The sequence below is a fragment of the Chrysochloris asiatica genome, unplaced genomic scaffold, assembly GCF_000296735.1.
Source record: "Chrysochloris asiatica unplaced genomic scaffold, ChrAsi1.0 scaffold00064, whole genome shotgun sequence".
In the NCBI taxonomy this organism is placed as follows: domain Eukaryota; kingdom Metazoa; phylum Chordata; class Mammalia; order Afrosoricida; family Chrysochloridae; genus Chrysochloris; species Chrysochloris asiatica.
Window position 1 is genome coordinate 3,627,397 of NW_006408582.1, and position 22,772 is coordinate 3,650,168.

A 22,772-nucleotide genomic window follows, 5' to 3' on the forward strand; every position below is an offset into this window, starting at 1 on the left:
TCAATGTTTTAGTCATTTGTGCATTCAGCCACAATGTAGCGACCACCTCCAATATGCCAGTCCTTCATGAAGGTGTTTGATTCAATGCTGAATAAAATATAGTGCTTGCTTCCTAAGGGCTCATTGTGCAATAAGAGAAACAAATAAATTTAAAAGATCACTTTAGTACTACAGGTTAAATAAATCTAGATAACCTAGAGGCAAGAGAAGGTAAGCCCAGACATTTGAATGGGTGCTGGGAAGAGGACAGTTACTATGACAGTAAGGTTTGGTGACAACTAGGCTGGGCCTGGGTTCTCAGTGGTTTGACAGTTAAGAGGTGGTGATCCATCAAGATGAGAACTAATATGATGTAATCACATCCCTTCTGATCATGTGATCATCCCTGATCTGGTGTAATTATTTTTTTTATAAATCCTCGCATCTATGATATCAATGAGGCTGGTTGCATTTTTTATGTGTGTCTTTGACTTTTTGTTTTTGTACACAAAGAAAAATCATGTTCATAGCCATCATGAACAAAAACTTAAAAAGGCAGAACTTAACAAAGCAAAGCTGAGCTAAAGTTTACAAACATTTGATTGTTTAAAATAAATATCTCCATTTTCCAATGTCTTCTGAATGTCACAGGAAACGGAAGCCTATCATGAATTATAATTCTGCTTAAAGCCCATGCTTTCTGTGCGTGGTAACTTGCCATAGCATACCCAGTTTGGTTAGGAGGAGATATTACAGGGGGAGAAGCTTGTCCTTTAAAAGGCTGAACACCAGATACACCCATCCAAGCAGCAGAAGGTGACTGATCTACTCGGAATCCTTGTTGACTCCAGGTCTGTCCATAGGCTTTGTAAGGTGGTATTTGCCACCATTTGCTATATACTGTCCATACTGTTTGGGGTTTCCAAACTTGGGTCCATTGGTCCACCTGGTTATAGTCAACCTGTTGGAAGTTTTTAGTCATATCAGGAGATCCTTTACCCCAATAGCATTTAACAACATGACCTTCAATCATAGTACCATTCATGGAAACAATGGCATGAGGTACACTTTCATGGGTTGAAAGCCTGACAGATAAACAACTCTTCTCTGGAAAAACTCTTATTTCCATAACTTGTCCAAATGGTGAGAATGTCTGTCTCATAAGCTGAGCTGTTAACCCGGAAGCAATTTCTCCTCAGTAGACAGTACAATTTTTTTAGACTTGACTGGTTTACTACATCTTCAAGTCTCAACTATTTAGTGTTGTTTTCTTGTGTACTTTTTGGTGCAAGTGGTTTACGTGTGGCCCAACTGATTCTGAGTTGACAACCACCCAACCGACTTCTCATATGCACTATCATGTTTTCTGCATTGTTTGATATAAAAAAAGATATACAACATAACCTCTGGATTTCCAGTTGCCGTGTCTTTAACTACCTTAGCATCCGATATTTTACTAAAGGGGGCAAATGCTAATTTGATATCTTCTGTTGTAATTTCTGGACTACAATCCCTACCAAATACATGGCAGTAACTGTAAGTATCTTTTTTCTGATTATTTGATGTTGTTGCCCAGTTTACTTTGACCTCTTTTCCCAAAAATGTTCTCCCATTCATAGCAGCTAATTAGCAGCTGCATCCCTGTGTTCATAAAATTCAACAAAGCAATAAGGCCCTTTGCTTGTATGCTCTGGTATCATTTTACAGCTTTTACAGGGTCCGATCTGATTCATAACTGAAGTACGAGAATTTTTGTCACATCTCTGGAGAGGTTACCTGGAGAGGTATCTGGGATTGCCTGTTGTCTTCCATCATGGTGGGTGCAATCCCAGGACCAGAGGAGGGCAGAGTTGGGAAGGGGAGGGTGTGGGGAGGAAGAGGAAAATCCTGTTCTCAGTCCCCCCACCCCCATCCTTGAATCCTCTCCAGACTGTGCATTCTTACCAGGAGGAGCAGAAAGAGAAGCTGGATTAGATTTTATCTTGATATATAAATGAGATTAAACAGGTAAGCAGAACTCAGAGGGACCTAGTGCCACTAAGAAAGAAGAGACAGGAATGGCGTATGTCCCCTTACTGTGAAGCTCCTAGATCCAAGGAAAATTGATGCCAAGACACATGGAGATATTCAAGGAATGTTAGGTCTGTAGACATTGAAAGGAGACAAGGGTCTTTCTCCAGAGCTGACAAAAAAAGAAAGCTTTCTCCTGGAGTCAACACTTTGAATTCAGATTTCTAGCCTGTGAGTGAGTGCGTTTGTTGGTTAAAACCATCACTTGTAGTAGTTCTGTTATAGCAGCAGTAGATCACTAGCACAGGTACCAGTGGGGAAGGCCCATAAAGGGAGACTGTGGGATGAGGGTGTGGGTGGAAGTGGAAAGGCATTCCCTGTGCTGAGGCATGGAGGTGCCTGAGAACTGCTTGAGAATACAGTATGAGTCTGGTGTGGTACATGGGGGTCAAGTGGTGCACTGTGTCAAGCCCAAGCAGGAGACAATAACTTTCTGTGATATGAATCCAACTCAGTCCATTGTGGGTGAGTCAAGTCTCCCTCATAGCAACCCTTTAGAGCAGAGTAGAACTGCCCCAGAAAATTTCTAAGGCTGTGATCTTTATGGAAGCAGATGGCCGCATTCTTTCTACCATGAAGCAGCTGCTGGGTTCAAACTGCTGACCTTTAAGCTGTTGAAGTCAAATGTTTAACCACTGTGCCACCAAGGTTCTAAATAATTCTAATAAGAAATCATCACAGATGTCACAGTCATGTGGAAAACATCTAGTATTACTAAAGTTGCCAGGAGGTAGAGGTGTACATGTTTTCCAGAATTGCAAACATAATTATTCCCCAGTTAGGGGAAAATTACTAGAGGCTTTTTCCCTCTCAAGTTCTTGTTGAGTTCTTAAATTTATTTACAGCACTTATAAATATCCTATCTAACCAGTAAAAGACAGAAGAACCATCAGGCAGTTTGTATTATTGGACTGCAGATTTTTATTAGAACAAGCATTTCTCATAGCTGTAAGCAAAGCACTAGAATTCATCAAACTAACTCACTTGTTTTCTCTCCCACAGAAAACAAAAATCTAAACCTGTCGATTCTGACTCAAGGCGACCCCATGTATTACAGAGTTCAACTGCTCCACAGGGTTTTCTTGGCTCTAATAATTATTGAAGGAGATTGTTAGGCTCTTATTCTGTGGCTCTACAGGTTGAGCTTGAGGGATACAAAAGAAGAGGAAGTTGTGTACCCAGGTCTCAGATCAGGAGAGCAGAGCATTTTGGTGAATAATGCACTGAGGTTATAAATGTCTGCAGATTTTAAGGCACAGAAGGGCACACATATCTGAGAGACAGAATAGGGCATAGTAAAGAATTCTCAGCATCACACCCAGCGTGCCCAACAATCTCCCAGCTTAATTCCTTAGCTTCATAGGCAAGTACCCAGAGTTCAAGAAGGGGAACATAACATATCCATTATCTTATTTCAACCCCAAACAATCTAAAAAATTTCACAGTTCTACTTGCATCAAAACCTATTAGACGATAGATTGACATTTAAGCAACTTGCCATTGCACTTCATGTAAATTATATATCAATAAACTAGATTTGTAAAAATATCTTTTGTGCACTTCAAAAAGACACTGATAGGATTCACAGAAGAATCACCCAAATTGTTGAATGGATTTTTGCTGGAAATTCAAGGTCTGACCATGTAGGGAGAAATCATTTTTTCACACCAATTGGACAGGAAACCCCTGTTCCCCCAAGGCCACAGTACCCATCGGGGTTCTTGCTCAGGTACTGCTGGTGGTAGTCTTCTGCATAGTAGAAGTGCTGCCCCTCTCGGATGTCAGTGGTGATGGTGCCGTAACCACTCTGGAAGAGAACCTGTACAGAGAGAGGGGTCATTAGGGCCTGGGTGTGGTTCTCAGGGACTCTGCCACTTCCCTCCCAGCTGTGTATTCCAGACAAGCTGCTTACCTCCCTGTGCCTCAGTTTACTGGGATTTGGCATCGCTGTTTGTGACTCCATAACTTATGCTCTACCCACTACACAGATGCTGCCTCAATTCCATATTGGGGCACCCTGTGGGTCTGTTTGAAATTGGCCTCAGTAGTTTCCCAGAGGAAACAGCAGATAGTGTGGCTCCCTGGCTGCCCTTGAGGCAAGAATGAGCTTCCTGTGAGGGGAGCCAAGCTGGACTGCTGTGGAAGGAAATGAAGGGCATCACTGAAGACCTGGGGGTGAGGTCTGGGGCGGGGTACTGCTGCCCTCTGCCAGTCAGCTCAGGAAGAGACCCTGGTCCACTCACAGGTCAGCACACCCAGGGTTGAACAGAGGAGTCCCCCAATCACTATGGTTCTGGGAAGCAGGGACCCGGCTAGGGCCTCCCTGGAGAACAGGGGTCATTTAGGTACTATGCAGGACCACTGGGCAGCAGCCTGGGGAGCCAGGTCAGGGGAGGACATGGCCTGAGGACCTGTGTCAGCTCAGCACCACCCTTTCTGACCTAGTTTAAGTCCTGATAGTCTGGTGGCATCTGCTGCAAGGGAAAGAAACTGAACACACAGAGAGGAGTGGGGGTGGAAAGTAGAGCTATTTGGGCCAGAAGACAGGCTAAGAAATAGAAATTGTTCCCCCTGTGGGTTTTAGCCTGTTTTTTTCTCCCTTTTGGATTTCAGTTGTGTCCTAATTCTTATAGAGTATTTGAGCACAAGGCCGTCTGTTTGACCAGACTCTGACTGAGATGAAGTTCTCAAATCTGCCACATATGATTCTAATATTAATGTTCAGCACTATTCTATTGCTTTGGCTTTTCCTGAGAAATTTCCCTTTTTAATGAGCAAGAATGAGGTGGGTTGACAATCCAAGCAGGCCTGGGAGAGTAAGGAACAGGATTCAGACAAAGAGGATGGATTGGTGATTAAATCGTTCAGAAACAGTGTTCTCATAGAGGTTAGAAATGAGAATAAGGAGTCATTCTTACTTCACTTTTGATGACTTTTCTGTGTACATTAGCAATTATTGAGAGTTTATCATATTGCCATACTTTTACTAAGACTTCACAAGTGTTCATTTTAGCTCCACAACAAGCATATAAAGGAAGCACTATTATTATCACCCACATTTAAGGCTGTATGTCAGATACTAAGTTTCTGCATCCTTGATATTCTAAGCTTGTCTTGGTATTTTAGCATAGGCTGAAAGCTTGGAAACTACATTTCCCACATTCTCTTGCCTGTAACATTCCAGTTTAGTTTCTACTAACGAGACAAACTGACATGAAATTTGAAAGGCTACCTGAAAGGAGATGAGCCCTGGTGGCAGAATGGTAAAGGGCTCGGCTTTAGCAGAGGTCAGCTGTTAGAATCCATCAGCCATTTGGAGGGAGAAAGGTGCTTCCATAAAGACTACAGATTTGCAAATCCAATGGGGCAGTTTGACCCTTTTCCTATAGGGTAGCTAGGAATAGAAATCGACTTAACGGTAATGTTGTTTTGTGTTGATGCTATGATTATTATTATTATTATTGTTTTGAATAAAAGAAGACACCATTACTCTTCAGTCACAGCTGTGAGAATGAGAACTTGTAACTGCAGATAGCAGACTTGTGGCTTTGCCATCCTCTTAAATATCACATTCACTCTGGAGCTGGAACAACAGGATTTAATGGCAATAATTTCTGGCAACTTCTGTGACCTTTTGACATTCTAATACCTAGTGGTGATTTTCCCTGACCTTCATGCCAGCAGCCTTTGTAATGATTCTGTGGATAATGAGTTTCCCATGTAAAACCCATTCTGCTTGAAATATCAGGAATACTTTGGTTCCCTAACTAACAGTATTAGGTCATTGTTTTCAGGAAACAGAACCTAAAAGATGAAAATCCAACACTGTCAGATTTTAGGCAAGGAATGGTGTCTTCCTTGTTAGTGGAAAACAATGAGTGGTGTGGTGTGTGGTGGCAAAACATTCATTTAAATTATCATTAGCACTTGAAAGAAAGACAGAAAGAAAGAAGTCTATTGAAGGAAGGCTTTGGGATACCTGTGGCTGTGGCAATGGAAACTTATGGTGTGTGAGCTGCTTCAGGCAGCACTAGATAATCATAAACCCAGGATTTATTATGGATCCAAGGTACAGTCAGAGAACCAGAAACTTTGAGGAATCATCTGAAATTATATCTCATCTCTTGTTGCTGGATCCAAATATCAGATTGAAAGTTTTATCCTGAGGCTTTCAGATTTACAATGCAAATGGAGTTCATTGTATTCACACCAGCAGCAGATCTACAGACCACAAATAAGGTATATGTGTAATTATCCTCTGAATGCTTTTACTCACATTGTCTCAAATATCACCTATTGAGAGTGTTCACTTCCAGTTATTACCCAAAATGCTCTACTCTGGCACATACCTACTGTTGTCATGACCCTTATATTTTGGCCTTAAGGCTTTCCCACTATGGCCAAAGAATCAGAACTTCCACCTTCCCTGTGTACTTCATCACTCACATCAGGGCTACAGTTCCCCGAGCTGCTCTATGCTATGCCTCTGCTCACTCTCCTGGTTCACCTCTGTTTTCTGTAGGGGACCAAACCATAGCAACCTCCCCACAGACTGCCTATCTACCTGTCTTCTCTCCTCTACAAACTGTGGTTCTCCTTGTGTGAACAAGAATGGTCTTCACAGCCATCGTCTCTGAGAAACTGCTTAGGAAGGACATGAAGGGAAAGGGGATTCTCCCAGTGAGCTTTATCAACCAGGCTCCTCCTCCCCCTGACAGATGCCTCCCAAGTCAGGATGTCAGACACAAATGCTCATCCAGTATCACTGTCTCCAATCAACACAGTCCCAGACAGTTCCCAGACAGTGCCAAGTCCTGGGAAACAGTAAGTGGAAAGGGAGGCTGGCAAGCAGGGACCATGAATACCAGTCATTTGCCACAAGATGGCAGACATTTCACTTTTACCTGAGAGGAGGGGGGGAAATCAGCACAGAAATAAGCAGTAATGAAATTCTACACAAGATGGAGCTATAAACTGCTCTCCAGCACCTTGCATTAAGCTGAAACACTTTAGACACATTTTGCTAGTCCATAAAAACTGGTCAACTGGTCCCCTGTCAGTTAGTTAGTCATGTCTCCTGATAGGAGCTCTCACTAAGCCCAGACTTTGGTTAGCATCTCTTCAGACATATTGTCAGGAGGGAGCAGTCACTGGAGAAGGATATCATGTTTGGTAAGGTGGAGGATCAGAGAAAAAGAGGAAGACCCCTAACGAGATGGATTAGCCAAGTGGCAGCATCGATGGACTCAAGCGTGGCAACAACAGTGAGGTTGGCCAAGGATCGGGCAGTGTTTCGTTCTGCCGTGCATAAGGTCACTATGAGTTGGTACCGACTCGATGGCACCTAACAACAACAACAACAACCCTCTGCACTAAAACTGGAAGGAGAGTAGGTAAAAACAGAAAAACTGAATGGGAAAGAAGAGAAAATAGGAACAAGAAAAATCATGATCTAGTATGCTTTTTTTTCCTTCACATGCTCCACTTTCCCCCATAATCCCTGTCCCTTGCTTTCTTATTTGCATCTTCACAGTACCAAGTAGTCCCTCCCAGACACCTCTCAGGCTCTGTGTCTTTTCTCCACCTCTTGTTGGACAACCAGAGACTGGATGTGATGCAAGGGATTCTGCAGTGATTTACTCTAGCCATTTAAAAAAATTAAAAAAAAAAAAAATAAATAATGTCTCAAGACTTTCATTTTTACAACTGTCAATTTTAATTGCTTTCATTCCACGACCCTTTTAGCATACCCCTGCTTAGCAGAAGCTACTGGTTAAATAAAACATGATACCTCCCTCCAGGAACTTGCAGGCTTCTTGATCTTCAAAGATTGTAGCTTGGTCTGATTAGTCCCCATAGAATCTGGGAAAGTATGTGCTACTAACAAACCAAAAGCCGAATCCACTGTTGTCAAAGTCAACTTCAAGTCATAGCAACCCTGTAGGGCTGAAGAGAGCTGCTCCATAGAGTTTCCCCGGCTATAAATCTTTATACAAGAAGACAGCCAGGTCTTTCTCCCTTGCAGTGAATGACTGGTAGATTCAAATTGCTGACCTTTTTGGTTAGCAGCCCAACGCTTAATTCATGGTGCCACCTTGTGTTACTAATTCACTTGGTTAAACCATGGAGAGAAAAATCTCACCCTAGTGCCTTAGAATATGAATGGTCCTTCCTGACTAGATTTCACTCCACCTCCTCAGCCTCATCTTTGCTTTTCTCTAACTCGCCTTCAATTCTGAGTACTGTTTGCTTGAGTTATAAAGAACTTTACCTATTTTCCTTAATTTCCACTCTCTTGCATTGAACCTCCTTAGAAAGTCCTTTCCTCTCATCCTTGTTGCATGAACTCCTACCCATCTCTGAGGACATAGATTAGATGTCACCACCTCTATAAAACCTTTCCCAATTTTCTAAGGCAGAGCTGTGGGTTAATGTGCCAGACTACAAAGCCATTTGAACTGCAAGGTCGGTGGTTCAAGTTCACTAGCTGCTCCTCGGAAACCCTACACACACAGGGTTGCTGTGGGTCAGAATCAACTCGATGGCACTTAAGAACAACAACAACCATACTACCAAAGATATGGTAAAGTTGAGTGCAAGAGAGTGGACATTAAGGAAAATAGGTAAAGTTCTTTATAACACAAGCAAACAGTACTCAGAAGTGAAGGAGAGTTAGAGAAAGATGGCAGCATCGATGGACTCACGCATGGCAACAGTAGTGAGGTTGGCCCAGGATCGGGCAGTGTTTTGTTCACCTGTGCGTAAGGTCACTATGAGTCAGTACCGACTTGATGGCACTTAACAACAACAACCACCATATCTTTAATATAGCACTTATCCTTTATTTCACTAAAGATTTCTGTAGGATACACATTGGACCCCTAACTGAAAGGTCGGAAGATCAAACCTATCAGTCATTCCATAGGAGAAATATTAGACTGTCTGCTCCCATAAAGTTTTATGGTCTTGAAAACCCTATATAGGATTTCTATGAGTTGGAGGTGACTCTATGGCCATGGGTGTGGTTTGCATTGTATTTCACTAAGTCCTCACTCAACGCCCCTCTGACAATACACATACTAGACCCTGAGCTCCTTGAGAATGGGGGCTATTTTGTTTATAGTTTGTTTCAGTTCTTAATAGATATGAAATGAATGCATATAAAATGAGCAACGGATTCTTGAAGAGTTTCTTGATCTTTGGGATTTCTACCTGGCTTAATAAGAACCAAACCCTGTTAATGTGCAAAGCCAAAGCACCTCCTTTAGGATCTAGGAGAGAACAGAGAAAGGGAACTAGGGGACATGAAGCTCAGGCCATCACTTTCTTCATCACAGATCCCTGGCCAAATTCGTGGCTGGGTTTATTCTTTAGATCATGGCTGTGCTTATGTAGGGAGGAACAAATATCTTCCACAGCATAGTCCATGGCTCCCTATAAATCCAGTTTTCCCTTTTGTAGGGGTGAGTTAAGGTAGGTGAAGGAGGAAGTGGAAATGAGAGATGAAGGCTCTTATCTCTGGGTTCCAGATGGTCCCACTGGGCAGCTCCAAAGTCAGTCTGGCCCTATGCCTATGCAGTGTATTTCAGAGAGTGGTGGGGAAGGAAGGGGGAACCAGTGTTCTGACTCTTTTCACGGAAGCATCACCTACACCAGGATGTCCCTATCAGTTTTGAGATGGGTCATAAAATTGCTACTGATATTGGTTTAACGCAATTTACATGTCTTTAATAAATAGCAGATTGCAGGCTACCCTGATCATTGCATCACTTTTTCTCTCACTTGCCTACAAGGATTGGAGGAAAGCAATGTAAAAAAAAGCCAGTGGTCTGGAATGGCATTATCATGATTTGCCTCTCTCACAGTCCAAGGTGTGTGGCCCACACTGTTGATATAGTCATTAATGGTTGTAGAAATGAGGAGTCACATCAGTTATAAAGGTTTTTTGTTAACTTACAAGAAAGAGGTTGGACTCATCATTGTGGGTTACCAATAGGAACACTATAGTAGATAAAAAGTTGAGAAGTGCTGCAGCGAACTCTGTGGCCTCAAGATCTAGATTTTCTCCCTGGGATGAATCTCTGAGTGGTACCCAGGCTAATCATCGCTGCCTGTAGTACTGGGTCAGTACCTTCCTTCAGGCTCTAACAGAGCCGTGCTTTGGTATGGGGAACAAGTTAAGGCTATAAAGGACTTGTTTGGTTCAAGTGACAGCCCAGATTGGCTCAAAAGTCCTTCTAGGATGCTTCCAGGAAATACGCTTTCCTGCTGGCCAAGTCCCAGGGCCAACTCTGCCCATTTGTGGGGCAATTAGGGCAAAAACAAGTGAAAGAAATTCGATGTGAGAAGAGAAAATAGGAAAAAGAAAAACCATCATCCCTGCCCAACTATTCCTTTTCCTTTTTAGGCTCCAGGGCTTAATGCACCCACCACTGGCACCAAAAGTGTCTCCTGCAGCCCCTTCTCTCTTAGGTTCCTCCCTCAGGACAAGCTCTAGAGGAAGGAGTTATCTCGGCCTAATACTCAACACCCTTATTTCTCTATCTCCCACTCATACTGACACTAAAACATATATCAAAATTTCTTTCTTTGTGACATTTCTTTTTCCTGTTGATTTTTTAGAGAGAAGTAAGTGGAATACCATCACCTTTCTGTCAGTTTGTCATACTGTGGTGACTTGTATGTTGCTGCAATTTTGGAAACTATGCTACCAGTATTTCAAATGTCAGCAGGATCACCCATGATAGGCAGGTTTTCAGCACAGCTTCCAGACTAAGATAGAGTGGGAAGAAAGGCCTATTTCAAACAAATTCATCAATATAACCCTTATGGATCACAACAGAACTTTGCCTGACATATTTTGAACATATCCTCAGAAGGATCAATCACTAGAGGAGGATATCATGTTTGGTAAAGTAGAAGGCAAACAAGGGTAAGAGAGACCCACAGTGAGATGGGTTGGCACAGTAGCCACAAGGATGGACTCAAACATGCCAACCATTTGAAGATGACACAAGACTGGACACTTTGTTCTCTTGTACATAAAGTCATTATGAGTCAAAGTCAGCTCCAGAGTTAACTATCTACCCTGCCTACCTGCCCACCCATCAATCTATATATCACAGTGGAGCACAGTTCTCTCCACACATACACCTGGGGTTGCCAGGAGTTGTCCTTGACTCTATGACAACTACCCCACCCCTGCCCCTCCAGTGGAGTCTAACTAAAGGAGCTCACATGGAAGTGACAGATAGTTCTGGAAATCTTTGGAAGGTCACCTAACAGAATTGGTTAGTCATGTTTCCCTCACAGATTGTAACCTTCCCCGCTTTCTTAGATAGTTCTATGAAGGCTTTATGCCTCATTCTCTGATCATTTTCTACATGGAAGTAGCTTTTCTCTCTGTAAAATGGGAACAATATCTAGCTCACTGTGCTATTAAGAGAATTAGAGATAACACACAGACTGGCATATTTTAACTAGTCAATGGTATTGGCTCCATTTCCCATCAACCCTTTCCTAGGGAAAAACTAGTCCACTCATCATGTTCTCATTAAGTGAGTCCCCAGTTATACATCATGTATTCCCCATGTATGCAGCAGCAGAGCTCTGTGGGGTGGGAAAAGAAGGGGGTGCCAATAAGCTTTGGGAGGGCTCTCAGCTTATGGAAGGCCTTAGCCACCTCACACCCAACAGGTGTCTCCAGGACAAGCCACTCTTGCAGAATGCCACATTCCCTTACAGATGTTCTGCCGGCAGGAGCCCAAGGAGCCAAATCCAGCCTTCAAGGGCTGCCATTCAGAACCTTCTTTTTAATAACATTAATGAACATGTGGTCTTTCTCTTACTGAAACCTGCTAACCAGCTTATTATTAGCACTGCTGAGTGAGACTCTTCAAGAACCCTACCATACTCAGCATAGTGCATGGAAATGACACACTCTTGTACCACACTGGAAATGTGTAGTCTGCATGCACACAGCAGTGCAGGCAATGATGGAATACCCAGTAGGTAGGCTTAGAAATCTGTCAAGACAGGCCAGCATTAATCCCAAGCCCTTGCATTTGTCCACAACTATTGTGATTCCAAAAAGGTTTCAAATTCTCTATTTAATATGAGCCTATTTAACGTGACTAAGAGTTGGGTATGACTAATCTTATTTCTGAGTTGAAGACACTGAAACCCAGAGAGGGAGGATGCTTTCTCAAAGCCATTCACTAGTACAAGCCAAGCTAGGTCTAAAACCTCCATCTCCTGTCTATTTCCATTACTAGTATAAGACCATTGCCCCAAGTGGTCAGATGAAAATATTATCTTTCCCTTTGTGAAGGAAAGTTTATTATTAAAATTATCCTAAGATCAACTATCAACACTCATGGAAGTAGCAGTCAAGAACTCAAATGACGTATTGCATTAGGCAAATCTGCTGCACAAGACCTTTTTAAAGTGTTAAAGAGCAAAGATGTCAGCTTGAAGACTAAGATATGCCTGACCCAAGCAATGGTATTTTCAATAACCTCATATGCATGCAAAAGTTGGACAATAGAAATAAGGAAGACTGAGAAGAATTGATACATTTGAGTTATGGTGTTGAAGGAGAATATTGAAAGTGCCATGGACTGCCAAAAGAACCAACAGATCCACATTGGAAGAAGTGTAGCCAGAGTGCTCTTTGGAGGCCAGGATGGCCAAACTTCATCTCTCATACTTTGGACATATTGTCAGGAGGGACCAGTCGCTGGAGAAGAATATCATGTTTGGTAGGGAGAAGGATCAGAGAAAAAGAGGAAGACCCCCAACAAGATGGATTGGCCAAGTAGCAGCATCGATGGACTCAAGTGTGGCAACAGTAATAAGGTTGGCCCAGGATCAGGCAGTGTTTCTTTCATTCTACTGTGCATAAGGTCGCTATGAGTTGGTACTGACTCGATGGCACCTAACAACAACAACAAAGAGTTTCAGAAATGGATTGTCCTATGTGATGCTGTAGGATTGGTACTGGACTGTCAACTATAAGGTCGGCAGTTCAAATCCACTAGCTGCTCCATGGAAACCCTATAAAGGGTCTATATGAGTCAGAACTAACTTGATGGCATTTAACAACAACGATACTTGAATCATGAATCGCTCCCCACTTTGTTCACAATCCTGGAACTCAAAGCATGATGGTGCTCACCTCACAGGTCATCTTGTGTTTTTTTCACTTGTCAAATGACACATCTTGCTCCAAAATAAGCACTGTCTACAACAGCTACTTATAAGGAGCTCTGGTAGCATAGTGGTTACAAATCGGGCTGCGAACCTTAAGGTCAGCGGTTCGAAACTACCAGCTGCTCCGCGGGAGAAAGATGAGGCTTTCTACTCCCGTAAAGATTTACACCCTCAGAAACCCTATACAGGGTCGCTATGGGTCGGAACCAACTCGACGGCACATAACAACAACAACAACAATAGCTACTTAGACATTTTCCAATCTGCTTATTTGTGATGTTAAGCAACTCTAAGCAATCACAAAAGGAGTACAGTAGTGAAAACACCCACTCCAAACATGTGTTCTGCCTCAGCTGATCCAATGGGTTAATAATTCCATTCTAAAGATGGAAAACAAATACAGAGATCTTGCCTAAGATCACCTAATAAAGTGAGGTGGGGGGATTGCTTGCCTTGCATCCACTTAGAGAGATTTATACCTTCCAAATACTGAATTCCACAAACCAGTATCCTGTATAATCAATTTCTAGGATTTCCGGAAATGACGTATTCAATGAGTCAGGAAAGAAGAGTTGCCATTTTTTAAGAGCCAGGCTCCATTTCTATGACCTAATGCACATAGAGGAGGAGCTTGCTGGGCCTCTCCCTTGTGGCAGAAATGACTTTCAGGGTGTTGCTTGTTGCAGTATCTCAGTCATGTCAGCAATCCTGCCAAGGGGTGGGGGTGTGAGGGGGTAGGAGACTATTCCAACATGCTGTCTCTGGATTTGGGGACTGTGGGAGAAGTACAACCCCATGGATTTTAGTCTATACTGTTTGTGTATCAAAAGTAAAATAGGTCATTAAGAACCTTGTATTGGAATTCTACAGAGCAGGATTGGATTTAGAGACACTGACTCAGTCCAGAACTCAAGGGTACAGCAAGGTTTCTAGGCTCTTATCCATGTATGAGAGAAGAGGAGAATGTGTTTGTACTCTTGCACATGGCTGTGTATTCACGTGGACTCATATGCATGTGTATACAAGTGCATGCACATGAGGGTGCTGTGTGATAACTCAATCCCTACCTTGGACGAATAATACTCTTTCCACATAAGTCCTCAATCAAGTATTTGTTTATAATTTCAAAGGATTCTATGACCCTCTGGAGTATAACCATGGGCCCCAGGATCAGAGCTTCTAGACATGGTTGCCAAGTCCACAATCATCATGGACCCTGCCATCACCCTGCATTTACCATTCAGAGTTCTGAAAGTATTCAAATCACATTCAATTGGCACTGAACCTTTCCAAGAGAGCTGATCCTAATTTTGATCACAGTTTGAAGGTCCTGTAGCAATGAGCTGTGTGTGGTCTGTGCTCACTATAGGGCAAGTCACCAGGAAAGGAAGAAGTTACCTGCAATTCGCAGCTCATCAGACTCAGATTCAGATTCTTATTCTTTTCTAGTCTCAATAAATCTGATTCAAGCAAACCTCATCTCCTCCATCCATCCAAAGGATTTAGCTTTATCTTAAGTGTTGGGATTTTTCCACATTTGTTTGTAAAAATGTATGTTATATAATTCATTTTATTTTAGGATCACTTTTTTTTTTTTTTTGAATGGTACAGAATTTGTTTCTGAGAACTGAAATTCAATTCACTAATACTCAGCCCAAAGGAAATTGGGGGGTTGACTTCCAAAAACCCAAGTTGAAACTGCTATCTGAAAGCCACCCAGGTGTTCTTTAGAAGACAGGTGTCTGGGTAGGAATGAGGACACCTGGATCTTAGTTCTCACTCTGCCCTCTAGTAAGTGTAGGGGGCGTATACTGGGCATATCAGCTCCTTGATTCCTTCTAAAAGGAGAGACCCCCTTCAGTTCCTCCAGCTTTAATCCCATCTAAATCTGTGCTCTGCTGCCATCCTGTATGTATGTACATGTACACACACACACACACACACACACACAGAGTGCTGGCTTTATAAGGTTTAGTCAATGCCAGTACCCAAGTCAGCAGTTTTATCCCCCTCACAGGCAGCTCTGGCTAGCCGGATTGCCATCAATCAAAAATTCTGGGAAAGGATATAAAATGACTGGCATAGCTTTCAACTAAAACTACTAGAAATAGCTGATTCCAGGCTGAGCTAGGCTCACGTATTTCAGGTTTAGCAGGGCACAGAGCACCTACAAAACTGCCAGTGTGCAGGACTGGTTAACAGGTTGCCCCTGTCCATGATGTTTCAGCATACCATTAGAGAGATGCTAGACTCCATGATAACGGAATTACCCCCTACTGTTGGCACATGCCAGGAGACGCAATCGGAGCAAGCAAAAGATCAGCAAACAACAATCGGACATTGACAAGGAGAGTGGAGCTAAAAGGGGCTAAAGCTTTTACATGGCCCAATCAGAATCAGTGCAAGCCTGCACTAGTGTGTGAAACTGACAGGAGGAGAACTAGAAAAAGAGGTGACACAATTAGATCTAATTTAGTCCATTAAAAAAGTAATAACCTGCTTATGCAGATGGATGGCCTCTAGATGGAACACTTTGGCTTCTTAGAACAGATACAGACTTCTTGTGTTTTGTCCTTTCCCAGATTCTGCAGTTTTGTCAAACAATTAATGGCTTTCATTATATATTCCTCCTAGTTGCCCTCACCCTTGAGGTAAATCACAAGTGTCTTTTGATTGTCAAGGAGATTTTTTTCTTGGTTTGCAGTGCAAAATGAGAGAACTAAAAGCTGACTTTTGTCTCCATAGAGAACAGGGAGGAAGGAAAGAGTTCAGTTTGATCACGAGATCCATGAGGATCCAAAGCTCTCTCTTCTCACTACTCCAAGTGTGGACAGGTGGCCAGCAGTCCCTCTCCAGACCTACTGAATGAGAACCTGCCATTTAAAATCTTCTCCTGGTGATTCATGTGCATATCCAGTATTTGAGCATCTCTGCTTTAGAGAACACATGTCATAGACCGCATTACAAACTCATCACCAAAATCCCTTCTCCTTTGTGGAGTCAGGTTACCCTCTTGACTAGTGAGTGAAAGCAACACATGCCAATTCTGAGCAGTAGCTTTAAAGCACAGACTTCTTCCCTTTCCCGCATTGACCATCAAACACTCTGTCCACAGGAGAACAGAATTCTGCTAGAGGAAGGTAAGGTATACATGAATGTGAACATTCTCAGTGCAAGGCAGAGGAATGTGCTATTATATTGAAACTGAATTCTTTGAAGGCAAGGAGGAAGGAGGAGGGCAATGAACTAGGAATCTGAAAATGGTTGGTTGTGAGGGCTGTGAAGGGTCTATTCTAAACAGAGGAAACTACGGAATCAGAAGAATGGAGTAGGGAGGTTGGTTGGTAATAAGGCATACTGAGGAGTCCTGAATCTGGGGCACGCTGAAAGTACAATAACAGAAAAGAAACACCATGAACACCACCAAAAGAAATCTGGTAAAGCTATACTAATATCCTAGTATTATTAGTATTGGGAGACAAGACCTGGTGATCTGCTCTCCTAAAGATTATACCTAGGAAACCAAACCCTATGAAATGTTCTCCTCTGTCATATAGGGTTCCTCTGATTCTGAATTGACTCAATAGCAAAAAACAACACACTAATATCAAAGTAGATTAGATGTTCCGTCATGAATAGAGGCAGACTCATAAAGAATTCAAATACTGATGGTAGCAGACAAGGGACAAGGGCTTTAGAGTAACCATAATTAATATGTCAAGCAAATAGAAGCAACGGGGACAAAATGAATGAATAAATACAGAACTTCAAAAGAGAACTATAAATTGTTAAGAGACAACTAGATCTTGCAGGACTTGAAAAAATAATATTTGAAATTAGTAACCAAGTGAGTGGTTTCAGTAGTAGAGCACAGAATTAGTTAAGTAGAAGGCATGAATAAAGCAATGGTGAAACTGAAGATAAGCAGGAAGGTTAGATTGGGGTGAAGGAAGACTTGGAGGACCTGGAAGACAGGTTGCAAGAAATTCAGGCTAACCAGGTGGAAGAGATGAGAGCAGAGTGAGAGGGAGAGGTCTTTAGAGGTAACACTTTGTGGATTACCTATTTAAGGTGACCCAGCTACTTCTTTCCACTGCCCTGCATTCACAATGACATGTAGGAGGACTTTCCAAGATTAAAAGGAATCACTTGAAACTGTGTTTCACCTGCCTGCCTGCAACAATGTCTTTAAATCTGGCCTGGGCCTAGGCAGAGACCACAGGGAAAGGAGGTAGCTACTGCTTGTTTTTCCATTGTTTAGTTGTTAACTTTCATCTCCTCACACCTTCAAATCCTAAGCACCATTTCCTGGGTGCAGGAGGAATTGGGTCCTTCCTTCTTCTCTACTGTGAGTCTTAAAAATGGCGGCACCCTAATGGGCTGGAATGATTGGATTGGGCTGAGCTATGGATTCTTGATTCTGGCCAAAGGAAGGAGTCCAAGGTTGTATGACTTAAATGTGACACCATCGATTGCCTCGGGATTATTCTGCGCATCCTCCACCCATAAGATGATTTACAGCAATCATGCATTCAGGACTGCTGGTTTCTCTTGAGTTGGTCTTTCCTTTGAAGTCTGCTGTTTTTGAAAAGGAATTTGAATGATTTTTTTCCTATGAGAGTTTTCTTTTCATGACTTTCAGTCTTACAGGAAATGGAGAGTCTCTCTTTCTCTCTGCTGTCTATATCTCTGAGGGGTTATAATCTGCTTTTTCATATCTGAAATCAATTAACTACAATCTCTGTTTTTGTCATATTCTTAGCACTTAGTATACAAAGAAAACCACTTGTCACTTTTCAGAGAAAGCCAAGGACACTAGGTTTCACCTTGAGGATGAAATACAGATTTCTTTAAAAGGAAAGATCCTTCTTTCCAAAAGGTTGAATAGAAAATAACTTAAAGCAAACTGCCAGCTGCTTAAGTTTAGGATACTGGATACAGTACAGGAAAGGAACTCTCTGAACACCACAATTTCTCTCTTATGGACGAATCTCAGCAATTCATACCAAGGAACTATGATTGATCTCAATTTGAATGGCAGAGTGACCAAACCATCCCAAGACTGGGTGGCAGAGGGGCTTGCAGGATGTGAGAATTTCAGTGCTAATCCAGGGAAAGTCTCAGGCAAAATATGATAGATGGTCATCAGAACTGCTGAGCAGTTAAAGAAATTCATGTCTATTATGTTATTGGCACTGGGTAATTTGTTTCACCTACCTGTAAAATGAGAACATTAAAGTAAGAGGTCACATTTTTGTTACCGTATTTTCTCTTTGAACCATGTGTTTAATAGTCTTTTCTAAACTAATGCTTTTGTTTTGTTTTTTTAAGTATTTTAGTATCCAACATTTTTAGTGAGACATAATTAAAACATCATATAGTTTACCCTTGTAAAATGTACCATTGTCTTCAGTATATTGACAAAGTTCTGCAACCATCACTATCTGAGTTTAAAACATTTTTACCATTCCAAAAGAAACCCTGTGCCCATTAAAAATCATTGCTTACTATCCTCTTTTCTTAGACCCTGGCAACCAGTGTTCTATTTTCTGTCTGAATGGATTTGCCCGATCTGTAGGGTCATGTCCATGTTGCTGTTGTTGTTAAATGCTGTTGAGTCAATTATGACTCATAGCAATCCCATGTACAACAGAACAAAACACTTCCTGAGCATGCACCATCTTCACCATCGTTGCAACCACTGAGCCCATTGCTCTTGCCAGATGCCAATCCATCTCATTGGGGGTTTTCCTCTGTTTTGTTGATCCTCCACTTCACCAAGCATGATAGCCTTCTCTAGGGACTGGCCCCTCCTGATCATGTGTCTGAAGTATGAGAGATGAAGTCACTATTCTGGCTTCTAAGAAGCATTCTGGTTGTTCTTCTTCTAACACATACCTGTTTGGCAGTGCATGGGACTTTTAATATTCTTTTCCACACCATAACTCAAATCAATTCTAGTACAGTCTTTCTTTTTCGCTGTGCAACTTTCACATGCATATGAGTTTATTGAAAATACCATGGTTTGGTCAGGTACATCTTAGTCCTTAAACTGACATCTTTGCTCTTGCACACTTTAAGGAAGTCTTCTGCAGCAGATTTGCCTAGTCAGTAAGTCCTTTGATTTCTTGACTACTGTTTCCATGAATGTGGATAGTGGATTCAAGTCTTTAAATAAAGTCTTTGAATCTTTTCTCCATTTATCATGATGATATTTATTGATCCAGTAGTGAGGATTTTTGTTTTCTTTACATTGGATGCAATCCTTGCTGAAGGCTATGGTCTTTGATCTTCATCATCAAGTATTTTAAGTCCTTTGTGTTTTCAGCAAGCAAGGTTATATCATCTGCATACCGCAGGTTGTTAATGAGTCTTCCTACAATGATACTACATTCTTATTCATATAATCCAACTTCTCAAATTATTTGCTCAACATACAGATTGAGTAAGTATAGTGAAAAAAATACAATCTTGGTACACACCTTACCTGATTTTAAACCATTCAGTGTCCCCTTGTTCAGTTCAAAGGACTGCCTCTTGCTCTATGTAAAGGTTCCTCAAGAACACAATTAAGTGTTCTAGAATACCTATTCTTTGCTATGCTATCCATAACTTGTCATGATCCACATAGTCAAAAACTTTTGCATAGTCAATAAAACACAGGGAAACAGTTTCTGGTATTTTCTGCTTTCAGCCTATATCCATCTGATGACAGCAATGACATTCCTTATTCCATATCTTCGTCTGATTCCAGCTTGACCTTCTGGCAGTTCCAAGCCAATGTACTGTTGTAGCTGTTTTTTAAATTATATCTAGCAAAATTTTCCTTGCATGCGATATTAATGAGATTGTTCAATGATTTATGTATTCTGTTGGTCTCCTCTCTTTGGAATGTGCACAAATATGGATCTGTTATAATCAGTTGGCCAGGTAGTTGTCTTCCAAAACTCTTGAAATAGATGAATAAGTGCCTCCAGTTTGTTGAAAGAGTTCAATTTGTTTTCCATCAATTCCCAGAGCCTTGTTCTTTGCCAATGCCTTCAGTGCACCTGGATTTCTTCCTTCAGTAACATTGACTTTTAATCATATGCAATATTTTGAAATGGTTGAACAGCTTGCATTTCTTTTTGGTACCGTGACCATGTACTCCTTCTATCTTCTTTTGATGTTTTCTGCATCATTCAATATTTTGTCTATAGAATTCTTCATTATTGCAAGTCAAAGCTTGATTGTTTTCTTCAGTCCTTTCAGCTTGAGAAATGCTGAGCATGATAAAACCCTTGTGGTTTTTTAATTGCTGGTCTTTGCACAAATCATAATACTTGATTTGTCTTTTTGAGCTGCCTTTTGAATTTTTCTGTTCAGGACATTACCACCTCCTCATTTTTTCTATTTGTTTTAGCATCTCTACACTGGGTTTAATCTCTTCTGACATCCAATTTGGTCTTTTCTTTCTTTCTTTCTTGTCTTAATGACCTTTTGCTTTCTTCTAGTATGATGTCCTTGATGCCACCCACAACTCTTCTGATCTTCGGCCATTAATGTCTAATGCATCAAATCTGTTCTTAAGATGGTCTCGAATTTCAAGCGGGATATGTTCAAGGTCAGGGTTCTGGTGTGGCACTGTGGGTTAATGTGCCAGACTGAAAAGCTGTTTGAACTGCAAGGTCAGCAGTTCAAGCTCACCAGCCACTCCTCAGAAGCCCTATACAGGGTCGTTATGGGTTGGAACCAACTAGATGGCACTTAATTATAACAATGTGTTCAAGGTCATTTTTGGTTCTTGTGGACATGTTTTAATTTTCTGCAGCTTCAGCATAAACTTGCATATGAACAACAGATGGTCTGTGCCACAGTCTGCCTCTGGCCTTGTTTTGGCTGATGATATGGAGCTTTTCTCCACAGTCTCTTCCCAAAGATGTAGTCAATTTGATTTCTGTGTATTCCGCCTGCTGTTTAAAAAAGGTATTTGCAATGAAGAAGTCATTGGTCTTGCACGATTCTATCATGCAATCTCCGACATCATTTCAATCATCAAGGCCATATTTCCCAACTACCAATCCTTCCTCTTTGTTTCCTACTTTGCATTCCAATTGCCAGTAATGATCAATACATCTTGATTGCATGTTTGATCAATTTCAGAATGAAGACGTTGGTAGAATACTTAAATTTCATCATCACTGGCTTCAGTGGTTGGTGCATACATTTGAATAAGAGTAGTATTAATTGGTCTTCTTTTTAGGCATATGGATACTATTCTATCATAGATAGTGTTATACTTCAAGATAGACCTTGAAATGTTCTTTTTTATGATGAAATGTTCTTTTTTATGATGAAATGTTCTTTTTTAAAATGAATTCTTTTTCAATTTGTAATTCCCAGCATAGGAAGCTATATGATTGTCAGATTTAAAATGGCCAGTATCAGTTCATTTCAACTTATTAATGCCTAGGATATCGATTTTCATACGCTCCATTTCAAAGTTTTTAGCAACTTCCAATTTTCCTAGATTCATGCTTCATCCATTCCATGTTCCAATTATTAACAGATGCTTGCAGATGTTTCTCCTCATTTTGAGTTGTGACCCGTGAGCAAATGAAGGTCCTGCAAGCTTTATTTCATTCGAGTCATCGCAATCTGCTCTACTTTGAGGAAACAGCTCTTTCCCAGTTGAATTTTGAGTACTCTCCAGCCTGAGGGGCTCATTTTCTGGAACTATATTTGGCAATACTCTGGTTTTATTAATAATGCTTCAATATTCAATATTCTGGTGCTGACGGTGTTTCACTGCTATTCATAATGTTTTCATTAACTAAACATTCAGAAATAGTCTGCTTTTCCTTCTTCCTAGTATATCTTAGTCTGGAAGCTCTGCTGAAAACTGTCTACAATGTGTGAGCCTACTGGCATTTTAATATTGGTAGCATAGCTTTCAGCATCACAGCAACACACAAGCCACTATAGTATAACAAGCTGACAGACAGGTGGTGGGTTCATAGCCATACACTCAGAAAATGGTCTTGACAAGGACAATCTGTTATTTTCAGTCTTTTTCATTTCAGTCATCCTAGGGTGAAAAATGCTATCTCATTTTGGATTTGATTTACATTTCATTAATGACTAATGTTCAGCACTGTAGGATAAGTACTGGATCACAAGGTCAGTTTGAACTGCAAGTCAGTCATTCAAACACACCAGCTGCTCCTTGGAAACTCTATGATTTGGGTCTCTGTGAATTGGAACTGACTTGGCAGCAGTTAACAACAACAACAAAAACAAATTAGGAAGGAGAGGCAGACTATTTCTGAATGTTTGGCCACTGAAAACCATATGAATAGTAGTGGAACACTGTCGGAACCAGAATATTGAAACATTATGAATGGCACCACAACATTATCAGATATAGTGCCAGAAGATAAACCCCTCAGGTTGGAAGGTACTCAAAATATGACTGGGGAAGAGCTGCTTCCTCAAAGCATCTTATGTGGTTGTTGGTCATTCATATATCTTCT

At 41.4% G+C, this 22,772-nt stretch overlaps 1 protein-coding gene and 1 pseudogene across 2 annotated transcripts in view; both read right to left on the minus strand.

Moving 5' to 3' along the window:
* Positions 1 to 541: 541 nt before the first annotated feature.
* LOC102842872 lies at positions 542 to 1,750 on the minus strand (annotated as a pseudogene).
* Positions 1,751 to 3,703: 1,953 nt separating this feature from the next.
* Positions 3,704 to 22,772, minus strand: part of LOC102823711 (mitochondrial peptide methionine sulfoxide reductase-like) — a 689,887-nt gene continuing 670,818 nt past the window's right edge. For both annotated transcript variants that reach the window (XM_006864334.1, XM_006864333.1), the window contains one exon: positions 3,704 to 3,868. In XM_006864334.1, coding sequence (XP_006864396.1) covers positions 3,704 to 3,868 — 165 coding nt within the window. The remainder of the gene's footprint in view (positions 3,869 to 22,772) is intronic.